This window comes from Ahaetulla prasina, chromosome 13 (assembly GCF_028640845.1).
Source record: "Ahaetulla prasina isolate Xishuangbanna chromosome 13, ASM2864084v1, whole genome shotgun sequence".
Lineage (NCBI taxonomy): Eukaryota > Metazoa > Chordata > Lepidosauria > Squamata > Colubridae > Ahaetulla > Ahaetulla prasina.
Window position 1 is genome coordinate 5085246 of NC_080551.1, and position 24871 is coordinate 5110116.

The 24871-nt window shown below is 43.9% G+C and overlaps 1 protein-coding gene across 1 annotated transcript in view; it reads left to right on the forward strand.

The window, feature by feature from the left end:
• IGF1R (insulin like growth factor 1 receptor) overlaps nucleotides 1-24871 on the forward strand; it is a 273210-nt gene that overhangs the window by 218799 nt on the left and 29540 nt on the right. Inside the window, exons 11-17 of the mRNA XM_058156688.1 lie at nucleotides 4665-4951; nucleotides 7429-7565; nucleotides 11345-11504; nucleotides 14012-14117; nucleotides 15975-16045; nucleotides 19509-19738; nucleotides 23515-23625. Of these exons, the coding sequence (XP_058012671.1) occupies nucleotides 4665-4951; nucleotides 7429-7565; nucleotides 11345-11504; nucleotides 14012-14117; nucleotides 15975-16045; nucleotides 19509-19738; nucleotides 23515-23625 (1102 nt within the window). The remainder of the gene's footprint in view (nucleotides 1-4664; nucleotides 4952-7428; nucleotides 7566-11344; nucleotides 11505-14011; nucleotides 14118-15974; nucleotides 16046-19508; nucleotides 19739-23514; nucleotides 23626-24871) is intronic.

Below are 24871 nucleotides of genomic sequence, written 5' to 3' on the forward strand. Positions count from 1 at the left end.
CTTTTTTCCTTCCTTCCTCCCTCCCTCCCTCCCTTTCTCTTTCTCTCCTTCCTCCTTCTCTCCCACCATCCCTTCTACCTTTCTTCCTTCCTTTCTCCTCCCCTCCTCCTTTTCCTTCCTTCCTTCCTTCCCTGCCTGCCTGCTTTTTTTCTCATTTCACCTAATTTTATTCCTTTCTGATTCTCTACCCACTGTATTTATTCCTTAATCTACCCCATCCTCTTTTCCTCTTCTTTTTCTAAATATCTGTTTAGTGTGTTTCTCTCTCTCTCTCTCTCTCCCCCCCCCTCTCTCTCTCTCCCCCGCTCTCTCCCCTCCTTCCCTCTCTCTCTGTTGGGTGTGAGAGAGAGAGAAAGGGAAAGAAAAAAAGAGAGAGAATTGTTAGTACATCTGGAGTTCCCTTAACTTTACAAGCAGGGTATCTTACAGAGAATCCGTTTTAACTAATAGCTACCAATCCAGTTCCTGTGGATTTTGTTTTGGTCCTGTCCCTGCTTGGGAGGGAAGGAGAAGAGGATACGGCTTCTGGTGTGGTAGGTAGGCATCCATATTCAAGAGGCAATTCTGTACCCCCGTTTCCCTCTGTCAGAGGAGGTCTTCTCCTCCACCCAACACATTCTGGGGCCATTTGGACTGTTGCTGATCTGAGCCCCCTTAAAACATCCCGACTTCACCCCTAAGAGTCTCCCCGTTATACAAGCTTTTGTCCCTGTCCGTTTTCTCTCCCCCCCCCATCCCCCAGTATTCTTCTCTGTGCTTTGACAGGTGCCAGAATGACCCAGGAGAGAATTGGCTGGCTTCAGGGGAGATTTGGGAAAGCAACTTTCCCAATAAAACTGTTAATATTTGAGTATAGGCTCCTGAGCGAGAGAGCGTCCCGTAAACCTCTTTCTACGCTGAGCCGGATTAACACCGTTGACCGATACGCTTGGGGTCATCGCTGGTTCATGTGAAATCCCGATTCTTTCTTCCGAGACCGTCTCCTCCTCTTTCGGCTCCCCTTTGCCATTTCCTTCGACCATTCCTCTGGTTTTTCTTTCCTCTCTCGCTCTGGGGGAAACTTAAGAACGGCAAAGGATTCCAGGGCAGGCAGGATTCCACCAATTACTGTCCAGTGTTTTACAACCGGATGATGTAGCCTGCTCCAAAATAGATGCCGTATTTCTGAAATTTGGGAGCAATATGTGTTAGCCATGTGACTCTCTTTAAATGATACCTTCATGCCTGTGTGTGTAGGGACACTGGGTGGAACAAAGGGTTACTAGCCCCAGAAGCTTCTCCAATCCAGAGGAAAGAGCTGGCATATGATTAGCCTTCTTAGCTTTTGATAGATTGCAGCTTGTTGGGAAATACATAAATGGCAGGTTTCCTGGTGTCGGCATGACTGGTGATTGGCCCAAAGTCACCCAGCCGGATTTGGTGCCTACAGGGGACTAGAACTCAGAGTCTCCTGGTGATTGGCCTAAAGTCACCCAAATGGCTTTTATGCCTGATGTGGGACTAGAACTCACAGTCTCCTGGTGATTGGCCCAAGGTCACCCAGTTGGCTTTCATGCCTAAGGCAGGACTAGAATTCACCGTCTCCTGGTGATTGGCACAAAGTCACCCAAATGGCTTTTATGCCTGATGTGGGACTAGAACTCACAGTCTCCTGGTGATTGGCCCAAAGTCACCCAAATGGCTTTTATGCCTGATGTGGGACTAGAACTCACAGTCTCCTGGTGATTGGCCCAAAGTCACCCAACTGGCTTTTGTGCCTGATGTGGGACTAGCTTCATTCCCCCATTTTGGTTCAGCTTGCATTCATAATTGCTTTTTATTTATTGGCTCTAAGAACTATGTAGGGACGCGGTGGCTCAGGGGCTAGGACGTTGAGCTTGTCGATCAAAAGGTCGGCAGCTCAGCGGTTCGAATCCCTAGTGCTGCCGTGTAACGGGGTGAGCTCCCGTTACTTGTCCCAGCTTCTGCCAACCTAGCAGTTTTGAGAGCACGTAAAAATGCAAGTAGAAAAAATAGGGACCACCTTTGGGAAGGGAACAGCGTTCCGTGCGCCTTTGGCGTTGAGTCATGCCGGCCACATGACCACGGAGACGTCTTCGGACAGCGCTGGCTCTTCGGCTTTGAAACGGAGATGAGCATCGCCCCCTAGAGTCGGCAACGACCAGCACGTATGTGCGAGGGGAACCTTTACCTTTAAGAACTATGTGAGAGATATTTTGGTTTAATGGTTAAGGTACGGGCCTAGAAACTGGGAGATGGTGAATTCTAGTCCCACCTTAGTCATAAAAGCCAACTGTGGGTGACTTTGGGCCAATCATGAGGAGATTCTGTGAATCTTGTCCTGTCTTAGGCATGAAAGCTGGTTAGGTGAGTTTGAGTCAGTCACCAGGAGACTGTGAGCTCTAGTTCCATTTTAGGGACAAAAACCAGTGGGTGACTTGACAATCACAGGGGACTGTGAGTTCTAGTCCCACATTAGTCACAAAAGCCAGTTGGATGACTTTAGGTCAATTACCAGGAGACGGTGAGTTCTAGTCCCACTTCAGGCACAGAAGCTAGCTGGGTGACTCGGCAATCACAGGGGACTGTGAGTTCTAGTCCCCCTTAGGCATGAAAGCCGGCTGGGTGACTTTGGGCCTATTACCAGGAAACTCTGAATTCTAATTTCACCTTAGGTATGAAAACTGGCTGGGTGACTTTGCCTCAGTCCCGTCCCCCTCTCTCTAAGCTCAACCCACCTCACAGGGTTGCTGTTTTGGGGAAAATAGGAGGAGGAAGGAGCATCATGAATGTCTGCTACCTTGAGTTACCTATAAAATAATAAAGGCAGGATTTTTTTAAAAAATCAAATAAATGAAATAAATATGGGTGGAGCTCACATTTTGTAAATTCACTAAGCTGGTAAAACCATTACTAAGAATCCCAAACATCAGGGAAGAATGACGTTACAACATTAAATGAGATTTCGCTGGGGGCCTTATCTCTGTCCGTGACCCAAACTACATATTTCACTTCCACGCACCCTTCCAAGGATATCAATTTGTCTCTCATCCCGAGTGCCACATTGTGGTTCCAGTCTTCTTTGGAAATCTGTGACTCAGTTTACACATTGCTCTCATTCCTGGTTTGTGTCGCTGTGGTCGAAACAGATCCAAATTGGCTGGGGTCACAGGGTACATTAAGCTCTGAAACGTGGCTTAGAGGGAGCCAGTGGCTGGTTTAGGTTAGGGCAAAATGGACTAAACCACCAACTATTAAACAAACTTAACCATGCCTCTCATCACGCTGTTGTGAAAGGAACAGAAACTTGTGGTGTGAGCTTTCACTTACTTAAGTGTTTAATAATTCACTGGACTAGCATTTGCTTAGAAAAGAACAGATCTGTCTCTTCCATAGGGAGCTGTTGCTGCTGAATTTTTTTCCTGCCACTTAATCTTGTTATTTTCCATAGTTACATCTGCATCGTCGTCTTGTCTCGTTTTGGCTTTTCTTTCTAGTAAATTGCCTCTCCTGGTTCTTTGCTAAACTCCATCACCTTTTCACTTGACTCGGGAGTCATCCTGAATCCACAAAGCTGGTTTAGCTCTTGAACCCTGTTTTTGGTGGGTCCCGGAACATCACCCCCAAATCATTTTGAGGCAAAGATTGCACAGAAACTGTACCGAAACTCATAACTTTGGCTGAACGCACCTTAAAATACCGTATTGTTTGGGCAATGACGCACTGTTTTGTCTTCCAAAAGGGGGCCAAAATGTCTGTGCGTCTTATAGACCGAATATTGCCAAAACCCTGCCCACCCACCAGCCATTTTTGGGCATCCACACAGTCTGTTTTCAGGCCTTTTTCAGGCCTTTTTTGACCCATTTTCGAGGCTTTTTTCAGCTCGTTTTTGAGGCTTTTTTCAGCCTGTTTTCGAGGCGTTCTTCGGCCTGTTTTTTCAGAAAAAATGGGCTGAAAAAATCCTTGAAAACTGGCTGAAAATAGCCTCGAAAATGGCCCCCAAAAGCCTCAAAATGGCCTCAAAAGCCTCAAAATGGGCCGAAAAAGCCTCAAAACTGGCCAAAAGCCTCAAAACAGGCCGAAACGCCTAAAATAGCCCCCAAAAGTCAAAACATCCCCAAAAGCCTTAAAACTGGCCAAAAGCCTCGAAAACAGGCCAAAAAAGCCTCAAAATTACCCGGCAAAAGCCTCAAAAAACAGGCTGAAACCCCCCCAAAAAAATGGGCCAAAAAAGCCCCCAAAACAGGCCAAAAAAAGCCCTCGAAAATGGACTGAAAAAAGGCCCAGAAACAGCCCGAAAAAAGACTGAAAAAGGCCCAAAAATAGGTGGCTAAAAACTTTTTTCTGTTGTTTTTCCCTTCTAAATTTAGGTGCATCTTATAGTCCCAAAAAATACAGTAAAGCAAAGCCCCCCCTTTCCTTCCCTTCCCTTCAATCATGGGACGTGTGATAATTTTAAATAAGTGTGACCGATCTGTGATTTAGGGTTATTTTGACTCCAGCTGCATGCAAGGAAGGGGTACACTTTTTGCTTTTTAAACTCTTTAATAACTTTGGGTGCTATTTTCTCTGAAAATATTGTGGCCTTGGATGTGCAGATTTGAGTGTCTGAGAGATTAAAGCCTGGGGGTGCTTCTTGGTGTTTTGTTTTGTTTTTGGTCCAGACCTGATCGGAAGAGAAGGGATTTGTTCCGCGTCGCAAACACAACGTTTGCCGGTAAGAACAAGACTGCGATCGCTCCAGAACACCCGAGCAACGGGACCGACGTGGAGGAGGGTGAGGTGGAGTTTCCCTTCTACGAAGCGAAGGTGGAGGGCAAGGAACGGACCCTCATCTCCCAGCTCCTGCCTTTCACCCTTTATCGGATCGACATCCACAGTTGCAACCACGAAGCGGCACGCCTGGGCTGCAGCGCTTCAAATTTTGTCTTCGCCCGGACGATGCCTGCAGGTACAATCTCTCGCCTTTTATTTAGTTGTGTGTGTAGCTTAAGAAAGCATCGAGGTCCAATCCAGCCCGTAAACTCCCTCGTAGTTCTTTCTTTCTTTCTTTCTTTCTTTCTTTCTTTCTTTCTTTCTTTCTTTCTTTCTTTCTTTCCTTCCTTCCTTCCTTCCTTCCTTCCTTCCTTCCTTCCTTCCTTCCTTCCTTCCTTTCTTTCTTTCTTTCTTTCTTTCTTTCTTTCTTTCTTCTTTATTGGCCAAGTGTGATTGGACACACAAGGAATTTGTCTTGGTGCACATGCTCTAGAGAAAAGATACGTTCATCAAGGTACAACATTTACAACACAAATGATGGTCAGTATATCAATATAAATCATAAGGATTGCCAGCAACAAAATTACAGTCATAAAGTCATAAGTGGAAAGAGATTGGTGATGGGAACGATGAGAAGATTAATAGTAGTGCAGATTTAGTAAATAGTTTGACAGTGTTGAGGGAATTATTTGTTTAGCAGAGTGATGGCCTTCGGGGAAAAACTGTTCTTGTGTCTAGTTGTTCTGGTGTGCAGTGCTCTATAGCGTCGTTTTGAGGGCAGGAGTTGGAACAGTTTATGTCCAGGATGTGAGGGATCTGTAAATATTTTCAGGGCCCTCTTCTTGATTTGTGCGGTATACAGGTCCTCAATGGAAGGTAGGTTGGTAGTTTGATCTTAGAAGTAAGAGTCGATGAAGGAAGAGGGCTGCCAATTAATGTCATTTGAGCCAGGCTTTCTGTTGATTGATATCCTGTGTTAGGTGGGACCGGGATAAATTCAATATGGTATTTCATAAAATTTAATATTATTGGTAAGATCCTTCCACAGGACTTTAATCGTTTTCCTCTTCCGTCGCTTTAGACATTTCACTTTTGTCAGTAGATTTTGAAAGGATTGTAGCATGCAACCAAAATACAATTGCAGATAGTATAGGCAGGATTAGGAGAATAAGGGTTTCAGTAAACAGCTGAAGAGCTAAGGACTTGGGAGCTACTGAGACTTCCTTGAAACTCCTTGATGTAATGGTATAAGGTAATGATAGTGGTTATCATATTGATATATTCTCATTGTGGTTCTTTCATTGTTTATTTTATTGTTCTCTTATTTTACTTCAGTTTACATGCTTTTCATTTCTTCCTTTTTATAGCTGTACACTGCCTAAAAGTTCCTGTTTTTTAAAAACTTCCTTTTTTGGCTAAATATATAACTTCCAGGTCAAATTGGTTCAAAGTTACGCTATCTTAGATCTCAGCTCTGATTTAGAGTTCAGTCAAAGAGCCACTTTGGCCTAGCGGTTAAGGCATCGGGCTAGAAAGCAGGAAACAGCGAGTTCAAATCCTGATTTCGCCATGAAAATCAGCTGGGTGACTTTGGGCCTATTGCCAGGAGATAGTGAGTTCTAGTCCTGCCTTAGTGTGATGACCCGGGGCATGGCACGAAAGCAACACAGCCAGAGAACAGGTCTAACTCCCCTTTATTGCTCCAACTTTGCCCCCAAACATCTCCACGTTTACTACAAATCCTGGAGCAAAGCTCTCACACGCACCTTCAACAGTCTCTGGCTGTGAGGAGTCCATTAAGCCAGGTTAGCCAAACAGGAACCAGGGCCAGCAGTCCAGTAAGCCAGGCTTAGCCAAACAGGAACCAGGGCCAGCAGTCCAGTAAGCCAGGCTTAGCCAAACAGGAACCAGGGCCAGCAGTCCAGTAAGCCAGGCTTAGCCAAACAGGAACCAGGGCCAGCAGTCCAGTAAGCCAGGTTTAGCCAAACAGTAATCAGGGCCAGCAGTCCAGTAAGCCAGGTTTAGCCAAACAGTAACCAGGGCCAGCAGTCCAGTAAGCCAGGCAAACCGGGCAAGCCCTACAAGACAGAGCACAGTAATCTCCAGTCGTCGGCAAGTGCACGCAAGTTTCCATAGATTCAACCCTTGTTCCCGACAAATGCCCCTCCCACCAGCACCTCCTTACATCTCAGTCCCCAGGTGTTCCTTGTGAAGGGGGGCAGGGCACCCTCCTCCCTCGTAGCCGGCTCAGTTTGCGTTGGTCTCGCCTTCTCTCTTCTCTCCGTGCTCTAGGATCAGGAGGGGGTGGTCCTTGCTCTTCGCCTGAGCTCTGCCTCTCCTGCTCCTCCCCCAGTTTCTTCCAAGGCCAATGGAGCCGCCCTCTGTCTCTGTCGGCTCTTGTTTCAGCTCATCTTCCCCCGCAGATTCAGATTCCCGACGGGGGCATGACACTCAGGCAGGAAAGCTGGCTGGGTGACTTCGGGCCTATCGCCACCAGGAGATTGTGAGTTCTCGTCCCGCCTTAGTCATGAAAGCCAGCTGGGTGACCTTGGGCCAGTCACTCTTTCTCCGCCCAACCCACCTCACAGGGTTGTTGTTGTCCGGAAAATAGGGATAAAGAAGGGGGGGTGGGATACAAATAAATGAATCGTCTCTTGTGCTCGCTTTCCACAGAAGGGGCTGATAACATTCCAGGAAGTGTAACGTGGGAAGGGAAGGAGGAAAACACCATATCCCTGAAGTGGCCCGAGCCGGTTAACCCCAATGGGTTGGTTTTGATGTACGAAATCAAATATGGACAAAACGGAGAGGTAAGGAGACTGATGACTTCGTTGGTATTACAGGTAGTCTTCGACTTACAATCGTTGATTCAGCGACTGTTCAAAGTTACAACTAAACAGGGACGTAGAACCTCACATTTGCAAACATTGCAACATCCGCTTGGTCATGTGATCAGAATTTTATAAGCTTGGCAACTGGCATGTACCTATGACGGTTGTAGTGTCCTGGGGTCAGGTGATCGCCGTTCATGACCTTCCAAGCTGGCTTCCAACAAGGGAAGGATGTCAGATTCGCTGAACAACCTTGTGGTTCACTTAATTGAGTGAATCACTTAGTGACCAAAGCAAAAGAGATCACAGAATCGTGCACGGCTCCCTTAACAGCTGCTTTGCTTAACGACGGAAATTCTGCTTCTATCTGGGTTTGTAAGTCAAGGATTGGCTGTTATTTGGTTATTTCCAAACCAGGAATTAAAAAAGTCTACCGATTCAAACTTCCTGAATGCTTACATAATACCCAGGCACGAAATCTTTACAGAGAATATTGGCCCCAAGCGATGGAATATCAGATATCAGGATAAGATCTTAACCCAGAGGTGTATTTTGCAACAAAGGTGGAGAACACAACAGAGCAGGCTAGCTCACGTTTCAAGAAAAGACGCTGGAAGGAATTAGCTAAAAGGCTGGTTATCGGCTGGTTGCTACCATAATTCCTGGTGGTTATTGTGCTATGCTAGGTTTTTAAAAAGTAAGAAGTTCCTTCATTTAATTGCGTTGCTCTTAGTTCCTTGAGTCCCCATTATGATTAAGGCAACGTTTCTCAATGTTTGTAAACTCCAGGGCTTCAATTCTCAGAATTTCACAGCCATCATGGCCATTAGTGAGAATTTTGGAAGTTGAAGTCTATACACCTGCAAGTTAAAAAGTTTGTGAAATACCGGACCAAGGCCTAAATGTTTGTGGGGGGCTTTATTTACTGTTTGAGGTCATTTATTAAGGCATCACCTATATACCAATCAGGCCACTAAGATGTATTCAGTCTTTGGTTTAATGCAATTTTGGAACCCAACAACTGTTAAAGGAGAATATTTGTTGCTCGGGGTTTGAATGCTGGGTCCCTGGTGCTCTGTGAACTTGGTTGTTTTCTTGCAGGCGTTTCATTACTCAACTAGGTAACATCATCAGTACTAGCATGAAGCAGGGTTTGCTCTCAGTTTACATTCTAGTGGTCTGCCCTGTCCGTGTTGGTGGGAGTGGTCTTGGAGTTTCTTTGGTTCGGCTGTTTGCTGTTGGCTTGTTTGGCAGTTCCTTGATTGGGGTATTGTTGACTGCTTGATTGTTGGTCTCATGTTAATCTTAATCTATGCTCATTTGCAATCTCCACAACCATCACCCCCAATACTGACAGGGCAAGCCACTAGAACCGGGATGAAATGCTCCCGGTTCGGACCGGATCGTCCGATCTGGTAGCAATGGCGGCGGATGGTTCGGAGAACCGGTAGCAAAAATCCCCGCCTCCCCCCCATGCCCGCGCAATCATCAGAGGTTGGTTTTTTGTTTTTTGTTTTTTAACTTTTAAAAGCATTTTTTCTTCGGCTAAAAAAATGCTTTTAAATGTAAAAAAAAAAACAGCCTCGGATGATTGCGCGGCTCAGTTGGGATTGTCAGAGTCTTTTAAAAGCATTTTTTCTACAGCCTCTTCGGCCGAAGAGTTTGTAGAAAAAAATGCTTTTAAAGGTTCTGACGATCGGGCAACTCAGCTGGGATCGCCAGAGGAGCCTTTTAAAAGCATTTTTTTCTACAGCCTCTTCGGCCGAAGAGTTTGTAGAAAAAATGCTTTTAAAAGTAAAAAACAAAAAACAAAACTTGGCCACGCCCACCCAGTCACATTACACACACCCCCACCAAGCCACGCCCACAGAACTGGTAGTAACAAATTTTACATTTCACCCTTGCACTAGAATATAAATTGAAAACAATCCCCCTTCCTTACTTGCACTGATGAAGTTACCTAATTGGGTAATGAAACATCTGCAAGAAAACCACCAAGGACCCCTCAACCCAACAACTGTTATTATTTCGTGTAGGTATTTGTGTGTACAGTTTAACTGCAGCTTCCTATTTATCGCCGTTTATTAAGGCTTGTTTTGATAATTAAAATCTATACGAGATACCCAGATGCGACGTTCCAACAGTGGAGCCCCCTCCCCCCCCGCCACAGTCAAGTGACCAAACGTCAGGCACTCAGCAACCAGGCCAGGGATGATGGGCATTGTAATTCTGCCATGCAGAGAGACCTGCGTTAGGGAGCGAATCGTTTTCTGATTTGGTCAGGCCGTTTCCTGTTATTTTTTTGTGTGTGTGAAGTCACTCGATGGAACGGAGCCGTTTTGGGAAAACACAGCAAGCAGGAAAGCAGGTTTCTCTATTTTCACGGTCAAAACTAAATCTTAAGAAGAACGTTTGTACAATGTTCCCGTTTGTTCTTTGGACATCTGTTTAGATCAAACCAGGCAGCCTCCTGAAGGGTTGGGTCTACCTTTTAGCACGTGTTGTGTTTTTTTTTTACATTGCGAGTGAACATACACATATTGCCTCGCAAAATGTTGTACCAGATTGCTCAGATTTTGTGCAATTGGGAGGAAAAACAACACAGGAAGACTCTGTTATACAGGCAGTCCTCGAACTTACAACAGTTCATTTAGTGACTGTTTGAACTTACAATAGCACTGAAAAAAAGCGGCTTAAGGTCATTCTTCTGGTCACACTTATGACCATTTGTCACACTTATGACTGCATCATCCCCATGCCGTGTGATTTACATTTGGATGCTTGACAACTGAACTCACATATATGACGGTTGTAGTGTCCCGAGGTCATGGGATCCCCTTTTAATGACCTCCTGACAAGCAAAGTCTATGGAGAAGCCAGATTCACTTAACAACCGTGTTACTCACTTAAGAACAACAGCGATTCACTTAACAAATACAGGGGGGGGGAGTTGTAAAATGAGACAAAACTCACTTAACAAATTTCTGTTTAAGCCACATAAATGTTGGGCTCAATTATGGTGATACATAGAGGACTAATGTCAGGCTGCCTCTGATTATATTTAGGAAAGAATACACCTTGACTTCATTTGCAAATAAAGAAAAGTACTTTTACTAAATACATCCGGACTGCAGCAGTATAAAGTTGGATCTGAGACAAAATATGGCTAACATCCCATATCCCCTTGTTAGTCCCTCTTCCCCCAAGAGGTCAGGCAGATCTGGTCCAATGCCAGCTCCTTCTCGGGCCCCCGTGGTAATCTTCTTCCGCAGGTCTCTGGCTGTAAATCATCTCAGGAATGCAATGTCCGTTGAAAGCCCCCTCTCTAACATTCCTGTTGAATTCAAACCATCAATCTCCCCTCCCCTTGATCTCATGTCAGACGACACTCTTAAAGGGCCCTCTCTACTTAACCTGAATACACATAAAACCCCACTGCAATCTAACTACTAAATATAAAGTGTACAAAAGGATGTGAGGATTGGAGTGGAGGCTGACAACTACCTATGCTTATATTGTTTTTCCTCTTATGTAATGCTTCTTTTTATTTTTTTTATTATTTTTTTTTTGCATGGGGCTTCAGGGCTGTAATAAAGAAATCTGAAATTGAAACGCAGCAAGAAGAAAGGAAAAAAGTAGCTGGAGAATTTTCCAGAGAAACCTGAAGTCCTTTATTATTTTCTTGCCTTGCAAAAGTTAGATGGTTATTATTATTATTTTTTAAATGCGATCTCTTCTCTACTTTCTCAACTTTGCAGGAGAAACGGGAGTGCGTTTCCAGGCAAGAATATAAAAAACTTGGTGGAGCCAAACTGACTCATTTGAACCCGGGAAATTACACGGTTAGAGTCCAGGCCACTTCGCTAGCTGGGAACGGATCCTGGACGGAGCCAATCTCGTTCTACGTCCAACCTAAACGTAAGTATTTTTGGTTACCCTGGAAGAGAAAAACAGATTTAGGAGGAAAAATAATATTATGATGAACTGAGTATGTCTAGTCTAACAAAGAGAATGTTTAGGGGTGACATGATAGCCGTCTTCCAATATTTGAGGGGCTGCCACAAAGCATCTGAAGGCCAGATAAGAAACAATGGATGGAAACTAATCAAGGAGAGAAGAAACCTAGAATTAAGAATACATTTCCTATCAGTGAGAACAATTAAATCAGTGAAATGGCTTGGAAGATGGTGATGGCCCTTCATTTGTCTGGAATAGTATAGGCCTGGGGTCTGCAAACTTGGCTCTTTTAAGACTTGTGGATTTCAACTCCCAGAGTTCCTCAGCCAGCAAAGCTCTGAGAGTTGAAGTCCACAAGTCTTAAAAGAGCCAAGTTTGCAGACCCCTGGTATAGGCATACGAAGAACAGTTGCAGGAATTGGGCATGGCCAGTCTAGAGAAGAGAAGGACTAGGAGTGACATGATAGCAATGTTCCAAAATTTGAGGGGCTGCTACCACAAAGATGAGGGGGGTTAACTTATCCTCCAAAGCACCAGAAGGCAAGACAAAAAGCCCTGGTTGGAAACTAACCAAGGAGAGAACCAACCTAGAACTAAGGAGACATTTCCTGACGGTGAGAACAATTAACCGCTGGAACGGCTTGCCTCTAGAAGTTGTGGGTGCTCCAACAATGAAGGTTTATGAGAAGAAACTGGTCAAGCATTTGTCTGAAATGGTATGGGGTCTCTTGCTTGAGCAGGGGGTTCTACTAGAAGACCTCCAAGGCCCCTTTCAACCCTATTATTCCATGTTCCATAATCCTAACCCCCCACCCATAATTTCATATATTTATCAGGCACCAGCTGTTTTAATGGGCATTTCCTTGCTGTAAAATTTTTAACAAAGGGAGAGATTTTTTTTTTTTTTTGAGGGGTCCCAGAATATAGCTAAGAGTTGTATTCCGGAACATGCAAATGATACCTTCCCCAAATGGCATCTTTTTCACGTGTTGGACTACAAATCCCATATTCCCCAGCCAGCATATACCATCTTAAACATAGAATTGAATAGTCCAACACCTCTGAGATATTGTTAGGAATCCCGGGAGGTATTCTCACAGGTAGTCCTCGACTTAACAACAGTTCATTTAGTGACCGTCCAAAGTTACTTTATTATTTTATCTGCCTGTTCACCGCCCTGAGTCCTTCGGGAGAAAGGCGGTATAAAAATTAAATTATTATTATTATTATTATTATTATTATTATTATTATTATTATTATTATTATTATTATTATTATTATTATTATTATTATTATTATTATTATTATTACAACGGCACTGAAAAAAAGTGCCATTTTTCACAGTCACGACAAAACCACCCCCTTGATTGCATGATCTAAATTCAGGCGCTTGGCAGCCCGTATGATCCCCTTTTGTGACCTTCTCACAAGCAAAGTGTAACGGGGAATCCAGAATCATCTTAAGTCAGTGTTACGGACTTAACAAATGCAATGTCTCACTTAACAACGGTGCCAAGAAAGATCCTAAAATGGAGCAAAATTCACTTAACAATTGTCTTGCTTAGCAACATAGATTTTGGACTCCATTGTGGTTGTTAAGTCAAGGATTTCCTATATCTGGATTTCTGGCAAGAGAAGAGAAGAGAAGAGAAGAGAAGAGAAGAGAAGAGAAGAGAAGAGAAGAGAAGAGAAGAGAAGAGAATTCTTTATTGGCCAAATGTGATTGGACACGCAAGGAATTTGTGTGTCTAATCACACCTGGGTTGGACACACAAAAAGGCTGGAAAGCTATTTGTCCAGAATGATAAGTAGATTATTACATTGGCCAGAGGGTTGAACTAGAACAGGGGTCTCCAACCTTGGTCCCTTTAAGACTTGTGGACTTCAACTCCCAGAGTCTGAACTCTGGGAGTTGAAGTCCACAAGTCTTAAAGGGACCAAGGTTGGAGACCCCTGAACTAGAAGACATTCAAGATCCTTTCCAATCCTAGGATTCAATGATTTGACCAGAAGGACTATCAAAACATACTGAATTCTGAATGGCTGGAAAGATGGGGTAGCACCCAGATATATTTTTTTTCACTCTGATGGTGCAGTTACATGCAACCCACTATTACTTCCCCCAAATACTGCTGGAGAATTCTAGGAGTTGGAAGTCCACCCGTCTTAAAATTGCAGAGTTTGAAAAACCCTGATTTAAGTTAAGGATGGACCACGTTACTAACTTAACGACTGCAGTGATTCACTTCACGGCTGGGGCAAGGAAGGTCATAAAAGAGAGCAAAACTCACTTAACAAACGTCTCCCTTAGCAACAGAAATGTTGGGATCAATCGTGGTCGTCAGTCGAGGACGACCTGTGTCAGGACTGCCTCTGAAGGGTAGTCAGTTTGGCAAAAGCACCTCCAAGTATACAAACAACGTGGTGTTTGTGCGTGTTTTTTAAACTCCGTGTATTCTTCGTTGCAGCGGCAGACTACGGAAATTTCTTGCATCTGATCATTGTGCTGCCCATTGCAGTCCTGCTGATCATTGGGGGGCTGCTCATCATGCTTTATGTCTGCAACAAGAAGAGGTGAGACCGGCAGAGGGTGGTGGATCGGGCCCTGTGGCAAAGCATGGTTTATTGCCATCAAAAAACAAACAAACCCCCAACCGGAGCTTCTTTTAACCTGACCTCAATTCGGTGCCTGAGATGGCAGAGAGAAGGGAGTCTTACGAAACACTTTATGGTTATATAATCTCTCTCTCTCTCGCTCTCTCTCTGTCTGTCTCTCAATGTCTCTCCAAGCAAATCCCAGGGAATGGAATAAATAATTCTGACAAACATTATAGGCCAATGTCAATGAACCTATGGAATGTGTGCCGGCTCCTCTTCCACGTTCCTGTGCTCAAACGCGCGCCAGTCAGTTGGCCGTCGCACGCGCAGGAGCGGCGGACCCCGGAAGAGCGGTGTTCCGACACACATGTGCAGGCCAGCACCCGACCTTCCGGGTTGATGTCACGTGCATGCGCGATGGCCGGCTGTTCGTTGGGCGCGCTTTCTCACCGGTATCCGGTGTTTGAGTGCCAGCTCGCACATACACGATGGATCGCCGCTCTTTTGGGTATTGCCACTCCCCCGCGCACAAAGGCCAGCGGGGCCACGCATACCTCGGGGGATGGTTTTGCGTGCCACTTCCGGCATGCAGGCTGGCACGCGGGAATGCCAAAGGTTCGCCAACACTGTTATAGGCAATATTAAGTATTCCAAAAGTACCAGCAGAGTCTTCCTATCCTTTCTAACCCCCACCCCCTCATTTTAAGCAACTCATACGCTTCTTTCCAAGCTTTCTTTGTTTCGTTACTTGGCATAATTAAAACGGACAAAGGTGGGTCTCAGGGTATCTTGAATCAGGTCTAAGGCAACTCGGCGCAGTCAACTTGCTGCCGCCATCTTGCTTTGTCCAACTGGCCACGGCCAACTCGCTGTGGGACGAGAGTCACAAGCATATCAAGGAAATGGTGGAATAGACTCGTTCAAGGAAAGATGCAAAGGGAGGGACAGAATGAAATGTGAATGACAAAAATTAAAATATTTTTAAAAATTATTTTAAATAATTAAATGGAATTGTCCTGCAGCGAGTTGTCCTTGCCTCACGGTGAATTGGCTCTGGTAAATTGTCCCATTCGGATCTTGTATCATTCATCCTTCCTTCACTGAGATGGAATACAATTTTCCGAAAAGTTGTCCCTTTATCCCGAGAGGTTTTCGTCAAACGTCGGCAACTGTCAGTTTTTTCCATTATGAGTTGAAGATTCCTTTCAGAGCTTCTGGAGTGGGATAGGTGGATGGGGAGTAGTTAAGAGGTAGACTTCAACTTATGACTGATTGCTTAGCGACCATTTGAAGTTATGACAGTTATGAAGTTATAAATTTGTTATTTATATTATGTGTATTGTTGTATTTTTAATATGGCTGTAAACTGCCCTGAGTCCTTCGGGAGAAGGGTGGTATAGAAATTGGATTAATAAATAAATAAATAAATGACAGGCCCCAGAAAAGGTACTTACAACCCAGATTCAAACTTGTGACTGCGAGGGAAAGGAAGAAAAGGGCCCTCAGTTTTTCCTCACAGAGGCCTGTGTGAAAAACTACGTTTACGCAACTCCAGGTATCAATTTTAGGAAATAAATGTCACCTGAAAATGCAAATTTAAGGGATCTACCATTGCATAAGACGTAGGAAGTAACACATCGGATTCCTCGCACCTCCGTATAGCATGCTAAAAGTAGTTAGTGGGTTGTGTGCAGTGTGGGTGTTTTTAACAGCAAGTCCCAGAACAGAGCGCCAGGTGAGAGGCCCAAAATAGTGTGAAGATTCTGGTTTTTTTTTTTTTTTTTGAGAGGTGAATATATCAACGTGAAGAAGTAACTGCTTGTATTTTAACAGGAACAGCGACAGGCTTGGAAACGGAGTGCTTTACGCTTCTGTGAATCCTGAATATTTCAGTGCATCGGATGGTAAGTTGGCTTTTGACGTTCTTCACAAGCAAAGTCTTGGAGGTGGCTGAATGGAGTTTGGCAGAAGGGAAGGGAAGCGTTCGCTCCTCTTGTTGAACAGGGAGGCAGTTCCTCAAGATGAAATAATCTCAATCTCCTCCTGCTCCTCCTCCTCCCTGAACTCCTTTGTAGCACTGATGATGTAACCTAGTTGGGTCATGAAACATTACAGGAAAACTACCAAGCTCAGAGAGCATCAAGAACCTCACAGTCCTTCTTCCCCTCCTCCTCCTCCTCCTCCTCCTCCTCCTCCTCCTCCTCCTCCTCCTCCTCCTCCTCCTCCTCCCCATCTTCCCTTCTCCTCTTTTTTTCCTTCTCCTCCTCTTCTTCCTCCTCCTCTTCCATTTCCATTTCCTTTTCATCAGTGGTGGGATTCAAATAATTTAACAACCGGTTCTCTGTCCTAATGATTTCTGTCAACAACCAGTTCACCAAACTGCTCAGAAAGTTAACAACCGGTTCTCCAGAAGTGGTGCGAACTGGCTGAATCCCACCACTGCTTTTCATTCTCTCTCCCCCCCCGCTCTTCCCCCCCTTTAGAATAATCCAAAACTCCCTGCTTTTGGCTAACAAATGAAATAGCTGTCCTTCAGTTGCCAGAGTTTAAAGTTAGCTTAGTAATTTTAAGACCTATGGACTTCGACTCCCAGAATTCTTTTAACCAGCATGCTGGTTAGGGAAACTCTGGGAGTGGAAATCCAGACATCTTAAAAGTTTGCCAAGATTGAGAAACCCTGAGAGTGGAGGATGAAAAAAGTTGCTGTTTTGTTTTTAATAATTATTATTATGAAGAACTGAACAGAATAAACTCCCCCTCCTTTCCTCTGTCATGCATTGCAGAATGTGGCTTTTTGTAGATTCTGTTACCCAGAATCTGGGGATTTTCAGTTTACTGGTTTCGACTTAATCTTGGGAGGGTCACTTTATCTTTAACATCTGAAAGAAGCAGGAGGGGGGTATGGGGAAATGAACACTGCTGTTAAAATCTTGATTTTGTTTTTATTCTTGTAGTCAAAAGGTTGGCTGTTGTAGCTCGTTTAAAAAGCCACCTCAGGGTTCAGGAGAAAACAAATGGCTGAAACAAGCTGATGAATGTAATCTGAGATATTTTTTATCTATCTGAGCAGTTATTTGTTCCCAACGGATTTTTAACCAACTTTCATTATTTCATGTTCAAAGAAGTACAGTTCAGATACTAATTGGAGTATTCTCCTTCCTTAAGATGTTTTGATACGGTGCTGTGAGGCCAAACGTTAAATTGTCTGGTAGTTCAGATCCTGAAAAATTTGATCTCCTACAATTCCCCTCATCCTGTGGATCATCTGGAGGTGTAAATTGTTACGCTATTTTCCTAGATTCACTAATTTATAATTGGAAAACTTTAGCCATAAAGTTACACACGATAGGTTTGGGTTAGGTGTACGCTTAGCACGTTGTAAGAACGCAGCTGTTGTGGGTTCCTTTGCTAAGCTGTGAGTAAAGAAACGCAGTTCAGTGTAACATGTCAACACCGTCGCTTTATATTCTTGGATTTCATCCACTCCTAACCTTACAACTTAGGGGCAGGGTTACAACAGGATGGAACCACACAATGGTTTCAAAGCATGTTATGTTTGAATGTAAACATTGCAAGAGTGTAAATTTGAAGAATGTAAACATTGGCCTTTTATAGTTATATTATTCCAAGAAAAGGAAACTTCCTTGTCACTAAGGCTGTCAGCTTGTACTGTGGCTTTCATACCAGAATACAATAAGAGAGTTGGAAGGGACCAACCCACTGCTCAAGCAGGAGACATCCTTCTTATATTGTGGAAATCAAAACTGGAGGGTGGTCTTACCAGAAAAATATAAAATGACACTATAACTTCACATGACCTTGATGCTCTCCCTGTGTTGAAACCCAAGATTCCATTGGCTGTTTTGGGCAGCTGACGCACACTGCTGGCTCATACTTAAGTGGTTGTCCACTAGAACAGGGGTCCCCACCCGTGGCAACTTTAAGCCTGGAGGACTTCAACTCCCAGAATACCCCAGCAAAGCTGGCTGGGGAATTCTGGGAGTTGAAGTCCACCAGGCTTAAAGTGGCCAAGGTTGGGGACCCCTGAACTACAATACATAAAATTCCTGTCACAATTGCTAGTGTTGAGTCAGGTGTCATCTATTCTATACCTGTGCTTTTGGTTGCTACCTAAGCGTAAGATTGTATGATCCTACCACTGGTGGTGGGTTGCTACCGGTTTGCCCCAGGTCAGACGAACCGGTAGCGGTGGCAGCAGGAGGCTCCGCCCACCTGCCTGGACAGCTCTGCGCATGCACAGAAGCTTCTGTGCGTGTCCAGAAGCATTGCCCAAGCACGTGCGCGCGCACACACACACACACACACACACAAACAAGCGAACCGGTAGCGACGGGATTTGAAGCTGACTATTGCACTGAACCTCGTTTTTGGGGCCCAGTCTATCCAGATCCTTCTGGATGTTGAGACTATCTTCTAAAGCAGGGGTGTCAAACTCAAGGCTTAGATCTGGCCTGTGGGGCCGCCCTGGAAACAGCGAAGGATCGGCCCACAGTGCCTCTGCCAGCGCTGACCTCCGGAGCTCCATTTTCACTGGCAGAGTGCTTGGGCCATCACAGGTGCCCCCGACATGAGTGACGTCAAGCCAGCCATGGGCCCTCCCACCGGACCACGTCCACCCAGCCCCCCCCCCCCCAAGATCAAACACAACCCTGATGCAGCGTTCAGTGAAATAGAGCTTGACACCCCTGTATCTCAAGCGCGGCCTGTTTCTCCCCAGCAAATACGATAAGCTCCATTTCTGTCCCCTCCTCACGCACCACGGTGATGTTCACAAGCTACTTTTGTGATTATTATTATTATTTCTATTTCTATTTCTATTTCTATTATTATTATTATTATTATTATTTACACAAAATGACAGTATACACCGCAAACAAGATAATTATGCTGGGTTTTGTATCATCATTATTTTAATTATAATAATAATAATAATTATTATTTATTATTTATTATTAATTATTTAATTATTAAAATTATTTAATTTTAAGGGCCGCAGTGTGGCTCAGGCTGTAAGAAGCCTGTTATTAAACACAGCTGCTTGCAATTACTGCAGGCTCGAGTCCCACCAGGCCCAAGGTTGACTCAGCCTTCCATCCTTTATAAGGTAGGTAAAACGAGGACCCAGATTGTTGGGGGGGCAATAAGTTGACTTTGTATATAAATATACAAATAGGATGAGACTATTGCCTTACACAATGTAAGCCGCCCTGAGTCTTCGGAGAAGGGCGGGATATAAATGTAAATAAAAATTTTATTATTATTATTATTATTATTATTATTATTATTATTATTATTATTATTATTATTATTATTATTATTATTATTATTATTATTATTATTTTGCAGTGTATGTGCCAGATGAATGGGAAGTGCCCAGAGAAAAGATTACGATGTGCCGGGAACTTGGACAAGGCTCCTTCGGCATGGTCTACGAGGGAGTAGCCAAAGGGGTTGTGAAAGACGAGCCGGAAACCAGAGTGGCCATCAAGACAGTCAACGAATCAGCAAGCATGAGGGAGCGGATCGAGTTTCTGAACGAAGCTTCGGTGATGAAGGAGTTCAACTGCCACCACGTTGTAAGTGATTGAACTCTGCCAAGCTATGTTGATGTCCGACTTCTTTCCGCCATCCCAGACTTACATATACATTAGCAGTAATCCTCGCTTACCAACCACCTTTTCCGTGATTGTTTGAAGTCACAACAGGCTGAACTTGTGGTACTTAACAACCTGTCCTCAAAGTCCCAGCTGTCCCAGCAGCCACGCAGTCACCTGATTGCCATCTACACATTGGACCAGGGGTGAAATCTACTTACCTTCCTTACTGGTTCAGAAGTGCACGCTCTCTGCGTGCTCGCTTTGCTCGTGTGCATGTGCATGTCATCTGCGCGCTTGGACCCTCTGCGCATGCGCAAAGCCTCCTGCGCATGCACAGAGGGTCAAAAGCAGATTACTTCCTGGTTAAAACCAGGAAGTAATGACGTCCGCTCGGGTGGGTGGAGCCTTGTGCTCTCCGAACCATGCTACCGGTTTGGCTGAACCGGTCTGAACCAGTAGCATTTCAGTTCTGCATTGGACTTTATGACCACCTCATTTAGCAACAGAAATGCCAATCTCAGTTACAGGAAGTCCTCAACTTACAACAGTTCATTTAGTGACCGTTCAGAGTTGGAAAATGTGACTTATGACCATGTCCTAACACGACATTGAAAAAATGTGACTTATAACCTTTTTTCATACTTACGACCATTGTGGCATCCCTATGGTCACGTGATCAAAATCCAGATGCTTAGTAACTGACTCCTATTTATGTACCGGGGACATGTGATCCCATTTTGTAACCTACGGACAAGCAAAGTTAATGATAATAGGGCCGTGGTGGCTCAGGCTGTAAGATAGCCCGTTATTAAAACACAGCAGCCTGCAATTACTGCAGGCTCGAATCCCACCAGGCCCAAGGTTGACTCAGCCTTCCGTCCTTTATAAGGTAGGTAAAATGAGGACCCAGATTGTTGGGGGGGGGCAATAAGTTGACTTTGTAAATATACAAATAGAATGAGACTATTGCCTTACACACTCTAAGCCGCCCTGAGTCTTTGGAGAAGGGCGGGATATAAATGTAAATAAAAATAAAAAAATGAGGAAGCCAGATTGCCTTCACAACAGCGTTACTGACTTAACAACGTCAGTGATTCATTTAACAACTGTGGCAAGAAAGGTCGTAACATGGAGCAAAATTCACTTAGCAATTATCCTGCTTCGCAACAGAAATTTTCGGCTCAATTGCGGTCGTAAGTTGAGGACCACCTGTACCATTGTTCATCAAGGACTATCTGTATTAGAATGCTTGAATATATAATTTAGCATAGAAAAATCACCGCAAGTTGCTTGCTTTTATTATACTTTAATACAGGGGTCTCCAATCTTGGTCCCTTTAAGACTTGTGGACTTTAACTACCAGAGTCCCTCAGCCAGCTTGCTGGCTGAGGGACTCTGGTAGTTGAAGTCCACAAGTCTTAAAAGGACCAAGGTTGGAGACCCCTGCTGTAATACATAAACCCACAACCTTCCTCAACCAAGTTTAAATTCTATCTCTTCTTTTTTCCTCTTTTGGATTTCCCAGTGAAATGAATGCTCTTTGCATCTTATATTTAAAAAGTATTAGCAATATGATAAAATCAAGGCTGAGCTAAAAATGCATGAATAAATATTTATTGCTAGAAATGCTAAATTTGGAACCTATGCTTAGAGAAAAAAATAATATCCTGATGGAAAGAAAACAAAAAAAGAGTTTTGAAGCTGCACTGTAGTTACCTTTCATTCCATATGATAAGATAGGATTTTACACCAGTGTTTTTTGTCAGGGCAACCTGGTCTACCCAAATATGGGACGAGTATACTCCTTCCACTTTCACCTTTCAACCCCAATCCAGGAGCCTTCGCAGGCAGTTGCTTTCCCGACAAACTATTTTTGTCTCGAATTTATGTTTTACCGACCAAAAAATAAAGGGAGACTAGTATAGATCTATTTCAAGCTATTTAGTTCTCATCAGGTAGCCATATCCTTCTGGCTTAGAGGTTAATATATCTGCCTAATATGCAGGCAAGCCCAGGTTCGAACCCCAGAAGGGTATGGCTAAATAAACTGATGAGAGCTAAATAGCTTGAAATAGATCTATACTAGACTCCCTTTATTTCTTGGTCGTTAAAACATAAATTACACTAGATAGATAGAATTCTTTATTGGTCAAGCGTGCTTGGACACACAAGGAATTTATCTTTGGTCCATATGCTCTCAGTGGAAATAAAAAGAAAAGATACATTCACCAAGAATCCTAAGGTACAACACTTAATGATAGTCAGAGGGTACAAATAAGCAATCAGCAAACAATCAATATCAATATAAACCTTAAGGATACCAGCAACAAAGTTACAGTCATACAGTCATAAGTGGAAGGAGATGGGTGATGGGAACGCTGAGAAGATTAATAGTAATGCAGATTTAGTGAATAGTTTGACAGTGTTGAGGGAATTATTTGTTTACCAGAATGATGGCGTTCGAGAAGAAACTGTTCTTGTGTCTAGTTGTTCTGGTGTGCAGTGCTCTGTAGCGTCATTTTGAGGGTAGGAGTTGAAACAGTTTTATGTCCAGGATGCGAGGGATTTCTGTTCTGGTTCAGATAAAATATGGATGCTCCCTTTCAAACCACCTTTCCAACCTGATTTCTCCCACTCAGCATAACCATTCATCCCAATGATTGACCTTTTTTCCTATGTCCATAAGCATGTCAAGTGTGAAGAACCAGGATCACAAGTTAAGTACCATTTAAGCTGATTTATAACGTAACATAACATAACATAACATAACATAACATAACATAACATAACATAACATAACATAACATAACATAACATAACATAACATAACATAACATAACATAACATAACATAACATAACATAACATGAGTTGGAAGGGACCTTGGAGGTCTTCTAGTCCAACCTCTGCCCAGGCAGGAAACCCTACACCATTTCAGACAAATGGATATCCAACATTTTCTTTAAAAATTCCAGTGTTGGAGCATTCACAACTTCTGCAGGCAAGTTGTTCCACTTATTGATTCTTCTAACTCTCAGGAAATTTCTCCTTAATTCTAAATTGCTTCTCTCCTTGATTAGTTTTCACCCATTGGTTCTTGTTCTACCCTCAGGTGCTTTGGAGAATAGCTAGACTCCCTCTTCTTTGGGGCAGCCCCTGAGATATTGGAACACTGCTATCATGTCTCCCCTAGTCCTTCTTTTCATTAAACTAGACATACCGACTTCCTGCAACCGTTCTTCATATGTTTTAGCCTCCAGTCCCCTAATCATCTTTGTTGCTCTTCTCTTCACTCTTTCTTTTCCAGAATCTTCCCCAGTATTGAGGTCAGGCTGATAGGTCTGTAGTTTCCTGGATCTGTTTTTTTTTTCCTTTTTTGAAGATGGGAACTATATCAGCTCTTTTCCAGTCCTCTGGCAGTTCCCCTGTGCTCCAGGATCTTTGAACGATATAGTTCAGTGGTTCTGAGATCTTGTCTGTCAGTTCCTTCAGAACCTTGGGGTGTAATCCATCCGGTCCTGGTGATTTGAACTCATCTAGGGTAGATTATTGCTCATGCCTAAACATAAGAATCTAGTCAATCCATGGTCAGGATTAAATTGGCGCTAGGTAAGAGTTAACAGGAATTCTGAATGATTGGATTTAGAACACCTGTGGGAACGTAATGACTCCAGGCTATTCCTCTCTTGACTCCACCACCAGGCTCTGCCTGTCCTTCTGCTTCAAAACATCTAATTTGCTTATTTCTTCTGACAGGTTCGGCTCCTTGGCGTTGTCTCTCAAGGTCAGCCCACTCTGGTCATCATGGAACTCATGACCCGAGGAGATCTGAAGAGCTACCTGCGGTCTCTCCGCCCGGACACGGAAGTACGTTTGTGGTAGTGGGTGGGAATTGCATGTGCTTTGGGAAAAGAAGATAGCATCCCAAGTAAAATGGGGTGTGCAACAAAGTCTAGTCCTTTGAATTGGACTAGAAGACCTTCAAGGTCCCTTCTGACTCTGTAATTCTGTTATTCTGAATTCTTAGGCAGATGTTTTCCGCGTTGCTACAGCTAGATCCATCCTATTCTGCTAGCCCATGACTTCCATAAGCCATGAACTAGCAGAATAGCAGAAAAGTGGTGGCTTCCTTAAATCAAATCACTTTTTCCTTAACTGGTTATGTCGAGATAGGAAAGAGTTAAGATATTCTGCCATAGGTATGTTCAATTTTTGTGAGCAGGTGGGCAAGCGTGAAGAAGAAAAAAGAGCTACTCGTTGTACAGAGATGCTCAATATTTGAACAGCAAGAAGCATTCCCTTCATTTACCGCGACTGTTTCATTCTTGTTTTTGCAAATAATAAAACGGCAAATCCTCTAGCCGTTTTGCCCACCTAATTGTAAATAGCTGCACACGCCTTCCTTTGTCCCTGCCGCTTACTCAGCTGGCTGCTGGGCCTCCCGTCTGAAATGTTTCGCCCTTACTCTTGACTCTGAATAAGCCAGGATGATTGTGTAGTGTAAAACAGCACTGCTAATTGGTCGTGACTCTCCGTATGGCAGCCACCGTTCCCTTTTTGCTCTTGCCTTGAATTATGAATGAGTTTTTGCAACAAACACTAATATTTAGTCATGCGGTTGACATTTAATATTCACGCTGGCAGCAGAAGATCAGTAGTCACCCTTGTGTGTGTTGTCAAGAGTTCCAAGTTAGGCAGGAGAAAGCGGCTGGGGATGGGTGGGGGGGGGGAGTCCTCAAGAACCAAATAAAAGTGAAATTAGGGCTGGCAGATCTCGTTGAGTTCTTCCCGGTCTTTGTGGATGGCTTCTGTTGTAAATAATTCATGGGGAGATAGCAGAAGCATCTGGTGTGTTTGTGAAGATGAAAGGGTGACTGTAAACCAAGCAAGCGTTCCTCCTCGAGCTGAGATACAGAAAATATCTTGGCTTCTAAAAACATGATTGTAGAAACAACCTTGGGGGCTGAAAGTGCAGAAAGCGTGGATGACGTATGAACGTTTCTGTTTCTTTCCTTCCTCTCCTGTTGTACTTTTGTTGCCCTTCCTCTCTCTTCTTGGATGTGAGGGAACATGGAGCTTTTGTTGGATGTGAGGGAACATGGCGCACTTCTTG